The 12872-nt window shown below is 36.2% G+C and overlaps 1 protein-coding gene across 1 annotated transcript in view; it reads right to left on the bottom strand.

Annotated features, from left to right (window-relative positions):
* The window catches only part of LOC149164058 (transcription initiation factor IIF subunit alpha-like), a 31355-nt gene extending 20630 nt beyond the window's left edge, over positions 1-10725 (bottom strand). The window contains exons 1-6 of the mRNA XM_089431943.1: positions 10512-10725; positions 10077-10235; positions 9652-9797; positions 9096-9457; positions 5646-5761; positions 2812-2946 (exon numbers count right to left, since the gene is read on the bottom strand). Of these exons, the coding sequence (XP_089288069.1) occupies positions 2812-2946; positions 5646-5761; positions 9096-9457; positions 9652-9797; positions 10077-10235; positions 10512-10682 (1089 nt within the window). The 5' untranslated portion in view covers positions 10683-10725. The remainder of the gene's footprint in view (positions 1-2811; positions 2947-5645; positions 5762-9095; positions 9458-9651; positions 9798-10076; positions 10236-10511) is intronic.
* Positions 10726-12872: the final 2147 nt, after the last annotated feature.

The raw sequence follows: 12872 nt of genomic DNA, 5'->3' as shown, positions 1-12872 counted from the left end.
ATATATATATATATTTTCCCAAGGATGTTTTTGATGAGGAGGAGCAACAGGAGGAGGTGACACAACCTACCCAAGCTACCCCTGTCACCAGTAGAGGATGTGATCTACCTCCTGTAGCTCCTAGTTCTTCAGCTTCTAGAACACAGCGGAGTCCACTATCAACTCCACCGGTATCTACATCTAGAGGGGCAGAGGAAATCGGTAGTATTAGACTTTAGTTATTTGGTTCATTTCATTGTATATGACATTATGACTCATGATATGAGATATATTATTATATTTTTTGTTGATATTTTGAGGGTGAGTTGTGATTCAGGAGTCAGACTTACTATTCAGGGCATGATTCACTGTTATGTGTGATGTAGCACTAGAAATGATATTACACATCTTATATATTAGTTCTTTTATCATATTTATGTGTCAATGTATTTATTTTATGTTGTAGATGCTTTAGATATTAAAAAAATTGAAAAAAAAAAATATTTTTGTATGTTACAATCTTTCCCAATTTTTACCAATTTTTTCCCGATTTTTGCAATTTTTTCCCATTTTTTCCCCTCGCCGATAATATCCCCATAACAATTACTGCAACATTGATTTAACCCCATAGGCCATAGTCATTTATAAAGGGGGGGAGGGACCCACTATTTGATGTTAGATAATTTGGGGCAAATGGAGGGAAACTTGTTAGCCACTCAAACTTGAAATTAGGAGGAAGAACTCCAAAGGGAATCTATAAAAATGAGAGAGGAGATTCATTGTGAGCATCATGGATTGTTGTTCTTTCTGATATTTGGGCTGAGGCTTTTGGAGAGTTTTAAGACCTCTTTCTTTCTGATTGGTTTCAGTGGTGAAAGATTCCACCCTAGCCAATCCTTCAGCCTTTCTGGTTACAGGGCTAAATTCTGATTGAAGATCATCTTCTGAGGCAAAGCCGAGGCTGGAATCTTCACTTCTGAGGTAGCAAGGGTTGGAAGAACCTATTCTGAGGCAGTGAGACAGTTCTGAGGCACATGAAGGCTGAATCTGAGGAAGCCAAGCTGGATAAGTCAATTCTGAGTCAGTGGATCATTGTTTCTGAGGCAGTGAGGAGATTAGAGTCCACTCTCTGTGGCAGAGAGGCTTCAATCACCCTTTTGAGGTAGTGGATCAGTGCTCTGAGGCAGCGAAGAGATTAAAGTCCATTCTCTGTGGCAGCGAGGCTAAAATCATCCCAGTAAAGCAGCAGATCAATGCTCTTTGGCAGTGAGAAGATTAGAGTCCGTTATCTGTGGCAGCAAGGCCAAAATCATCCCTGTGAGGCAGCAGATCAGTACTCTGTGGCAGCAAGGAGGTTAGAGACCCATTCTCTGTGGCAGCAAGGTTGGGATCCCCCTTTCTGAGACAGCAGAGGGTGTATCTAGGGCTGCGGGAGAACCATACAGGCCTGTCTGAGGTAAAACCAATTCCCTGTGACAGCAAGAGACTAATTCTGAGGCCATGGGCGGCAGAAAAGGGGTCAAACAGAGGGCCGCAAGGTTCAGGGAGGTGACAGCTGATTGGGACTGAAGCCACTTGAGCAAATACAGTTCGGAGCAGCCAGCCCAGCTAATTCTAGGCAGCAAGTGGCTAAGGGAGTCACTCAGGAAGCTGAGATCGTATACTGTTGAATTGGCTTTACTTGTATTATTGTTGGTGAAATCAACTATACATTGTTTACACTGTTTGTGCATTCAACAGCATCTCTGTTTGAAAAATTGAAAATCTAATGTCATACTGGTATAGAATACAATTTTGTCATGTGCTCTTTTCAACCCTAAGGGTAATTTTCCAAAAAGGGATATTACATCAAACCACACTCAGGTGATCCAAAAGGTCAATATGGAAAATTCAAACGCGGCTAATCCTGAAGCATATTCCTCAAATATGTGATTAAACAGAAAATACTTTTAGTCAGCTTCCTAATTAAAGCTTTCAATGTGCTATAAGAATAGTCTATGAAACAACATAGCTGCACTGACTATTCCTATCCACAATGGCCCCTTATATCATCATACCAGAAATTGCATCGAGAAAATTATCAAAATCTATGTGCGCGGTGGAATGTAGTTTTGTTTAGGAGATTATAAAAAAAGAATGGTCCACCGTAGAAAGAGATATCTTGAACAAAATCATCAAGGACCAGTTACAAACTATAAAAAGAAACTACATATTATCATAATACAGGCTGCATAGAAGCAGTTGACTGGGAACTAGCTATGTCAGTGAAAGCGGATTGTCTGATTAATAAATAAAAAAGGTGATAAATGAACAATTACATGATGAAGAGGAAGAAAGACATGGAAATCCATTTCAGAAAAGTTCAAGCAATCTTTGACACCTAAGAAAAGATTTGCTTCCATAATGCCTAGAAGTCTGCAATCGTTGCACATTGAACTAAAGCTTATCCTATCTACCAATGCAGTAACATGGTAGGCCTACAAAGTGTGTCAATTTGTCATGCAGTAAAACTAATAATGGACATTTATAATGGGGAAAAAACCAAAAAATAATGATAATATAGAACTTGCTGAATGACAGTAACGAAGAGGTCGTGAAAATATTTTACTCATCGTAGTTGTTACTGAAAAGAAATATCCCAAGATCATAAATATAGATTATATTGTAATTATAGCAGTTGACATACATCACTATCGCAATTTCTTGTGTCCCTTCTTTATTTTGATGAGTTGATAAAAGTAGGAAAAAAAGCATCAGTATTACAGCTAACTTCACAATATCCAAATTTCACACAGAAAGATCAAAACACTCAAATGGGAAGAGTAAGCATACATCTTCATACTCATCATCGTCTTCATCAGATTCATTTGCAGATCGTTTTCCCAGCAACTTCTTTAACTCCTTTCCAGATTTGCTCAGACCTTCACCGCCTTCTTCATTACCCTCACCATCCTCATCTTCATCATCCTGCAGTATCAAAAAGAATAATAATTGTAAATACAAAATAAAAACGTGATTGAAATATCCTTCGTCCATGTCAGTCGGATTGGAAAACATAAATTTCCTGGAACAAAAGTAAAGTAGTGAAAGATCAGTCACTTGAAAATTCATAGACATCAAAAAACACTGTAGTCGTACAATAACTATAGACAGTCATTAATGAACCTCATTTTTGTTGATTTTGGTAACTATGGTCAGTCTTCATGATGTATATTTGAGTCATTTATGTATTTGTAAGCATGTTCTTCATGCTAACAAAAAGAAAAATATTTTTGAGCCATGTCCCTTTTGGACTTTAAAAAAAAATTGGCTTCAAAAATAAATGTTGGCCTACTAGTCAAGTCGGCCTCATCAAGAATTCAAGTCGGCTCCAAGTAAACCTATAAAAAGGCTCTATATTCATCCATGAGAACTCACACTCAGAGGTAGTAAAGTTTGAGGTCTGAGGCAGCCAGTGAAGGGGAATCGAAGGCAGCAAAGATCAGAGATCTGAGGTATTGAAGAAGGGTATATCTGAGACAGCGAATTCTGAGGTCTGAAACAGCCAGTGAAGGGCATATTCTGAGCTATGAAGTGTCATCTATGAGGTCTAGTAGAGCAGCATTTCTGAGGCAAGAAGAGAGTATGCTTTTGGGCAAGATTGTCTTGACTAGGAGGATGGACCATGGACCATGTTTTACCTAGTTATTGACTATGATGTATCTCTGTTGAATTGAAGATTTCTCTATTGAAAAGGTTGCTGGGATTTTCCTCTCAGTGGGTTTTCCCAGGTAAAATATTGTGTTCTTGTGTGGACTGTCTCTTTATTATTCTACTAGCATTTTGTTTACTGTTAAAATTCTCTGTGCAATTACTTTATGATGGATAATAAATGCAAGGAAAGACTAACTTGAGATTAGATCAGAAGAAGTAATTGTCTGTTTAGAGGATCCTTTAAAAATCAACATGGTATCAGAGCTTGGTGAAAGAGCAGTCCTGAAGGAGAAATTGTTCTTGCCCTGGTCAACATCTACTTTCAAAAGGAGATGGAAGTAGTCCAAGATGCTTAATCAACAATGACAACAAGAATTTTGCTCTTGTGAGCAAGGGCGAAGCGGATAAGGGATTCAACAAAGGGTGTAAGTCCTAGGAGGAAAAGAAGGACATGTTGAAGATCAAGTGTTATGGTTGTCACGAGTTTGGCCATTACCACAGCAATTGCCCGCACAAGAAGAAAGGTGACAAGAAGGGTGAGAAGCAGACAGCGCAGTCGTAGATGAGCTTTCTAGACGGACAGAGGATGAGTTTGCACTCATCGCTTGCAGCAGAAGTCCATGAGAGTTGTGGCATAGTGGATTGGGCCATGGAGTACTCAAGGTGACAGGGGTTCCAAATGCGAGCATGGAGCACAATGGTGTACAACGTAGCACACCTTCCTCACTAAGAGGGACTGTTGGTTGATGTAACTCAAACAGGGGTTCTAAGGGAGGTCGTGAGCCTTCCAACGGTAAGATCAACTTGAAGAAAGGGAATATTTTGTCAAACCTTTGCCAAGGTTTGGCAAGCAATATTGTAATATTTATCAATTGCAGAATTTGTTGAAGATTAACAAAACTCTCAGATCTGAAGAACTGGTTTTCTCTTTGAGATTTTTCCAAGGATGTTTTGTCCGAAAATATTCTGTCCATTTTGTGATTGGTTTTCTATCAGTTTCCACAATTTATTTTTGTGAATACTGCAATCATGTATTTATTCAATATTTGCAGTTTAATAATTTTGCTCAAAATTAAATACATTGGATAATTACTAGTTGATTGCAATAAGCAATATTTTTATCGATTTTTCACAAGTTGTCTAATGGGGAGAAAATTTCTCCTATGGGTTTCCCACTCTTTGGTGGGTAACAGGACCAATACTACCCACCAAAAAAATGGATCAATTCCAAATAGAGGCTAAAAAGAGAGCTCCAATACACAATACCAGTATGAACATCCACAAAAAGGGTTGGAAACAACCTCTTAAAAGGATGTTCCAGAAGTAAAACTAATACAGACACCCAAAAGATCTTCTGAACCAGCCAAAAATCACTCCAAAATAAATCAGCAGAAAAGCCCTATTGCTAGGCATTCAAGACTGTGCAAAATCCTCCAAATCAGCACATAAAATGGGGTCAAGACAGCACTATAAAGGATACCCTTCTGCAGCAAACAAAACCACCAAAACAATGCCAAAAACCCATAGGTTGGGCTCAATCTTCCATTTTAAATTCTGACCACTGAACAAACAGCCCAGAAGAAAACCCTAAAACGTGCAATAAACAGAGACAATAAGACCTCAAGGGTAGAAAACTCCATTGCAAAGGGCCATGAACTCCAGTGCAAGAATGAGAACTACAAACGTAGCAGCAAGGAAGAGAACTTGAGAAGGTATTTTTCCAATAATGTGTCAGGATGTTAGAGCGAGACAGATCAAAATTAAAGAAAATTTCCTTTGATTTGCATGATCTCATGTATAAGTAACAAAACAAACTAAGTTTTTTTATCATAACTTATAAGGGTGTCTAACCAGCTTCATAGCAGGTTAAACAATAAACAGATTACTTAGTTACCGGATATAACCAAACAACATTTGCAACTATCAAATAAAACCTAGTATATCACAAGCAAATCATCTGAATACAATCATACCTGATTGATCTCGGGTGGGGCTGGAAGTTCAGGAGCTAAATCTTCTCTCTCGGCAGGATCATTTCCAACTGCTTCATCATCATCTGTAAATACTTCTTCGTGCTCCCAATCATCTCCTGCAAGTTAAATGACCATTCTCAGAGAAAAGCAAGCACTATTTAGTATTGAGTAGTTAGGTATAGTCTATAGTTGGGCCCCAAAAATTTTTAGGAGATGGCAATGCATCACAATGTGATGTTGAATTCTTGTCTGTGAAAAGAATATGTATACATAGTTTTTAGAATAAACTTACTCGAGAACTATACCCTACTTTTATGTCGAACCATTTTAGTTTATATTTGTATTAATCATAATACCTTTGGCATAGCTTGTGTCAAACCGTTATACTTGTTTCCAATGATCCATAACAAATTACAAATTACAGATCTTAAACAAAGATATTCAATTGGTACAAATGATGTGCAGGCATTGCAAAGTTCCATCTTCCAAATGGCTGTTTGATTATTTTTCCAAACAAAAGTATGTTATGCACTGCAGTGTCCATCTTCATAAGACCAGATAAATCATAAATAATTCCAATTTGCAATCACAAAGGATGATCCAGTTTTATGTTGCCTTCCCATGTCATGCTATGTTACCAGAAACGAGAAACGGGAAACGAAACGAGAAACGACAACGGTTCGAGAAACGTAGTTTGGAGGTTTCGCATTCAAAAAACGAGAGAGAAAAAACAACAAAAATATGAAAAACACAAATTTAATATAAATTTTCAATATAGTTTCAACTAGATTTACAGCCAGATTTAAATAAAAAATTAAATAAATTGAATACCGTTTATCTCACATACTAATGCTTAACAAATTGACCATTAAATATATGTCTTTTGTTTCTTATGCCTTCTGCTAATTATTGTTAAGCATTAAATATATGTCTTATGTTTCTTATGCCTTCTGCTAATTATGGTTTATGTGTGGAAATTTCAAAAAATTGTATATATATGTCACCCAAGACCAAAATATACCTATCGGAGAGAAACAAGAAGTAAAATCTACAATTGAATGTAGACTTCTTAAACCATATATGGAATTATGTTTAAGCTATGAGTTTTACCCATATATATTAATGCAGAGATTAACTTAAAATTAATGCAGAGATTAACTTGTTTTCAAAAAGGGAAATCGACCTAGGTGGTATCTGGTCTTCAATTGCTATTAGGAGTGCTAGTAGTTCTCAGTTTGATGAGCTTAGTGAAGCTCTACTCTTCAGGTTTCTTTGTGAATGATGCAAACAACTGCAAACACTTTTCCAAACTCTTTTCCAAACTCCAAGACATTAAAAAAAAGTAGAGGCAATTCACAATATGATAGAAAAATCCTTAGATGAGATGCATGGCGAAGGATCCGAAGGCCCAAAGACAGTCGAATCAGAGCGTTTGAAATTCAGCACAGCTCTTGCAGAAATTCTCGTCCCTGTGGATTCTATTAAAATTTGGTGCATTTGGTACTTCATTGGTAAACATATGCTTCATTGCAGGAATCTATGAACACACAGGAAGGGAATTTGGTACCTGAAATTTTTAAATAAATATATGCAAAGAGCAAAAAAAAACAGAGCTGAGAACGAACTCTAAAGAAACAAATTACAACGAACTGAGCTCTGGAAAAATACAGGTTAACAAAAACGGCCGTAGAAAACGGTGTTTCCCGTGCCGTTGTGTTTCTTGTGCGTTTTTTTCCGGGAACGGTGGCTACCGTCCCGTTTCTGGTAACACAGATGTCATGACTGGCTGCTTCATCATCCCCAAGAATTTTTAGCAGATGGCAATGCATCTCAATGTGCTCTGGAAATCTTGTCTGTGGAACGAATATCATACATAGTTTTTAGACTAGATCAAGAACCTACTACAGAACAATACCCTACTTTTACGTTGAATCATTTTAGTTTACACACGCATTAATCATAATAACTATGGTGTAGCTTGTGTCAAACTCTTATACTTGTTTCCATCTTCCAAATGGCTATTTGATTATTTAATTCCAAACAAAAGTATCTTATGAACTGCAATGTCCATCTTCACAAAAGCACATACAGCAAAAACAATTACAATTTACTATCGCGAAAGATGGTCCAGCTTTATGTTGCCTTCCCATGTCATGAGCGGCTGTTTCATCATTTCAATCCAAAGCCACTCATGACATGGTTTCATCGTTTCAATCCAATGCATGAATTTTACAAGAACTGCAATGTCTTTGGAAGAGTATGCCCCTTGTAGTAGCTATTTTTAGAAAATTATTGTTTTAATGGATGATTCACATATAGGTGACTTTGCCCTCGGCAAACTTGACAACTACCTTGATTTGGTTGGTGTACTCAATACGAATAATGAAATTTCAATAAGGAAAAAGGGTGACAAGTTAGAAAAATATACGCCAGCAGAAAACTGTGGATATACAGGACAGTTTGTAAGACTCTCTACACCTATCAGAAACATAATAGGAGATTGATTCCAAGTTGAGTCCCCAGTAAGCATGTGGTTGCAAATTTCCATCCAAAAGAAAGCTCAGCATTAACCACCCAGTCACCATTGTGAATGCAACATTGGAGAAAAAAGGTACCTCTTGCAGGACAGCTGTACATTCAAAAAAGTGTGGAGATTCACCACAATAGAAGACAAGGGCAGTCTTCAAATAAACATCGAATGGGAGGAACAGGTCATAAAAAGCAATTCAGAAAGTTGAAGAAGGATGCTGAATAACAGGGATTCTTTGCAAAAGCTGCAAAGCTAGTCTCAATGAGGGTGAACCTTAATTAGCTAAAGAATTAGTTAGTAGGCCTCTGTTGTGCAGGTTTCAGGCTATGCATACATGCTAATAATAATATAGAGAAGAATTAAAAACTCAAGAAAGCATCTCATTCTCCTTTATTTGAGAAAAAATCTTTTCAACAGTTTTTATATTACATCTTACAATCTTGATGACAATATTTAGTTATCTCCTTATCAGTATTATGCATACAATTTCACCAAATAACTGCAATAAGAAAGTGTAAATTTTATCTTTTAGGTTTCTGCAATCTTCATACGTGTATAGATTATCTTCCGGATTCATCGCATTAGGTCACTTGTTGCTCGACGTTTCGAACCATCAACGGTAGTTCATCTTCAAGATGTGAAAAAATATGTGGAAAACTGATCTTATTATTTAATTTAATAAATAGATGTAAGAGATACATTGCCCACAGATATTATTAATCTATTAGTTCATTATTAAATTTTTAATCTGTAATTTTAATTATATTCTACTTTAATTGTTTAATTATATATTTTTGTTGTTTTTAATTATGTTTTAGTTTAAAAAGTTTTTTAATTTTTTTTTTTACCTCATCAACCAAATTGGAAAAACTTTTAAAAACTTAAAGTATTCCTGATAAAGCTACCATAGTGGGACTTACCTCTCTCTACTTCATCATCACCCAAATCGACATCACCACCCCTTGTCCCTTCCTCATCATCATCACCTTTTATATTTAGACCGAGCCTACTTTTTCTCGCCTCTTCTTCATCCTCATCTTCCTCTCCTCTATCAGAAACAACAGTATCATCATCATCATCATCCTTTTTGCGTCTACCCCCACCCCCACCGCCGCCACCACCTTCAAACTTATCTACTTCACCAAATGCAGCAGCACCATTGTTTGCTGCTTTCATCATCCATCTTTGAAACCCATCAGCAGTCTTCTTACGGTTTTTCATTTTCTCCTCAGCTTCCTCCAAAGTAAGCTGCTTATACTGAGCCACTTTATTGAAGTTATACCTGTCAAAAAATAGTTCCAATTATAAACATAGATGTAGATCTAAATTGCCAATGAAAAATGGAATGTTGAACCATCACCGTATCCATGTGAAATCTGTATTAGAATTCCCTAATATACAATTCTTAGAAAGGTTGAAGTTCAACCAAAAGCAGATGTATGATGAGTACAAAAAGACTATAACATTAATTCATACCATGAGCCAGCAGGAATGGCAAGAAACTCCTTCCCGTGCTTCATCAATAGGTAGTAAGTTGCATGCTGTGCACCTTCAAGTTGGCCCTGATATTGTTGCTGACCTGTCTCATCCTCCAATATCCACGGCTTATTTTTGTACTTTTCCTGAACCAATATAATATAGAAGATATATCAAACATAAGCACCTCACAGTGCAAAATGTCAAAACCTATTTCTAGAGAAGTAGACACCTTTTCAGTGCAACAGTGAGATGTATAACTCAACAAATCCAAAGTGCATTATTATACCACTAAAACAATTCTGTTTCTATTCATATTGGCAGGGAAAAACATCCTTGGAGTCACTAATAATCAAAGACTTTCATCAAATCTTGTGGCGAAGGGGGCTACTAAAAATGAAATTGGATAAGGTAAAAAGTGTTACCCGTAAAGCATCTGTCAACTGCCGACCTTTTAGACCTTCTTTGTGTAGAGACCACTTAGCTTCGGAACCTTTCTTCTTAGAAAAAGCAGGTAAACCTTGAACAAATCTTCCAATGAAATAACTTTTATCACTGATGTTACTTGGCCGGACATTATATTCCTGCATATGATTCACAAGAAATGTAACCAAAGTTGAAAAAATAGCTTCCAAAGATCAATCAACCTTAATTTATAAGGTACACGTATGTCCTTCGAAAGTATAAAGAAGCAAAGACAAAGTTTTCAACCACTTTCGATCTTGCATAGAAAAGATAGCGGATTCAACATTAAATGCTTGTGGAAACTGTATGAAATATTTATGCTAAAAGTGTTAGCTGCAGGAAAGATTTCTATTGGACCACAGAAAAATCTTCCTATAGAATGACATCTATCTTACACGAATTAAGCGTGTGACTGGGACTCCACATTCAGAGCAAGCTACTTGAGTCTCTGCCATAGATTTTCCACAAGCCAGGCATAGCGTCATATGTTTACAGTTGCTTCCATATAAATCTGATGCAGTCCCACAGCCGCTGCATGATGATTTAAGCACAAGGTCCCCCGACATGACAGCTTTGACAACGACTAGCCACAAAAAGTAGAATTAACAGAAATTCTGAAACATGAGAAATGAATGACAAGAATGAGACATTTGAACTCCAAAATGGGTTATATCTCACATATAGGTAAAAAAGACTCTAGAAGTTCTCACAGCCATCATATCTCCTTGATGAGTTAAACAAAATTATAAAAGACCAAAAAGGTGGCCAACATCTTGACACTGAACAGCTATGGTCTGCATCCAAAGAGTTGAAGAGGTTATTTTACAGTCCACCTATACAACAGAGTACTCTCAGGCAAGATGCAATTTTTTTGACAGTAGTCTGCTCTTGTCTTGCTTGGCCTTGTTGATGTAACGATGGATTTCTATGTACCCTATCAATAAAAAATGACTGCAAGGCAATGGCATAACACCGTACATGTGTAAACAAGAGACACATTTCCTTTAAGAAGATCAACAACTATAACACAGTAATCAAAACTACAGTCAAAACATGATTTAGTAGAGTTTGTAACAAAATCTGCATATGCTCGGCTTGCACTGACATTCTGTTCAAACATTACAGTAATAAATAAATAAGCGAACAAATAAACAGGCAACTAATATAGGTCAAACACGGACAACAACCTCCACGACAATTACCCAGCGAAACATCGCCCAAAAATAGTGCAAACAAATGCTGCACTTTTTGAATTTACACCACCACAATACATGCATCCGCAATCAGACTGGTCCCTTGTACAATGTTTAAAGCAGACTCGACGTCGTCCTTTTCCTGGATGACTTAAAATGCATGTTATGTAACAGATAAAATAACCCGGCCCGTCAAATCTCAATGGTTAATTCAGTATTATTAAATTCAGTAGTAATGTAAAACTAAACGCTAGCATTTTTAGACTCGTTCTAGAATTCACGATATTTATCCTTGCAGTCTCACTGAAAATTTCATGAATGCTTCCATTAACACCGAATTTCGCTCCGTCGTTCATCTCAACATAAATCTATAACGCATTTACTGAGCATATTTCATGATCATCAAAAACGTAAAATTATTTTTAAAGCCTTAATTAAACTTGCACACCATTGGACGTATATGTTAGTTGCGGCCAGAAATTTCCAGCATTACATTAATGTCATGACGTTAATTCCTGCGAGGTAGAATTCCTGCGGAGGTAGATGACAGATAACGACACTGTCTATCTATTTTTCCCAACTTGACCAATCATCCATAAACAACAACCTGCAATCTATAGACATGATCCATATATCTAAAAATAAAACACTTTTCAACTTCGAATTCATCCCAAAAATACGACTCATAAAACATCCTAACATATGCCGTTAAACATTCGGCAATAGGAAATAGTTCAGCCAGTACCTGGTGAAGGTTCAATACGAAAACCTCCCAGAGAAATCAAATCTCAATCCCACTTGCGAGGAGAGCAGAGTTTCAGGGATAAGAGAAATAAGGAATTGTATTAGAAGAAAACTTTTCTTAGATCTTTGGTTTTATATATTTCTTAGGAACTAGAAAAGGGCACTAGTGGAGTTTTTGATGGCCAAGAGTTAACGAACCTGTCATAGGGCATTAAATGCATAGTTACATGCATATTTGATAACCCAATAACACGACATTATTTTTTATTTATCTAGTCACCTGACCAGCGTGTTATAGGGATATCGAGTATACACGTAACCAAGTCTTTAATGCCTTATGGCCAGGGCTCTTACCATCTTTGATAAGCATAATGCCCTTATCGGTGCTTTCTTCTTTTACGCTATCGAGGAATTACCAATAGGATGATAAATAATATAATTAATTAATTAAAAATTTATTTTTAATTAAAAATTATTTTTAATTACGTTGATAATTATGTTTATAATTTTTATTACACCAATAAACGTGTTTGTATAGAAAAGATATCCGATTTTATTGGATATTGGGTTTATTTCCAAAATATATTTTAAAAATATATCATTTTTGTAATCGTTAAATAAAACGTTTTGTTTAAATTTATTAATGGTTAAATAAAAAGTTGTTATTAAAATTTATTAATCAAGGAATTACCAATAATTTTTATGGAATGGTAAAATAATATAATTAATTAATTAATTTTTTTTTTAATTACATTGATAAATATGTTTATAAATTTTTATTACATTAATAAATGTATTTGTATGGAAAGGATGTTTGGT

The sequence above is a fragment of the Pinus tabuliformis genome, chromosome 5_1 (assembly GCF_031772625.1).
Source record: "Pinus tabuliformis cultivar Carrire ecotype Pingquan chromosome 5_1, CPIR1, whole genome shotgun sequence".
Lineage (NCBI taxonomy): Eukaryota > Viridiplantae > Streptophyta > Pinopsida > Pinales > Pinaceae > Pinus > Pinus tabuliformis.
The sequence above is the reverse complement of the archived record's forward strand: the minus strand, read 5'-3'. Positions and strand labels throughout refer to the sequence as shown.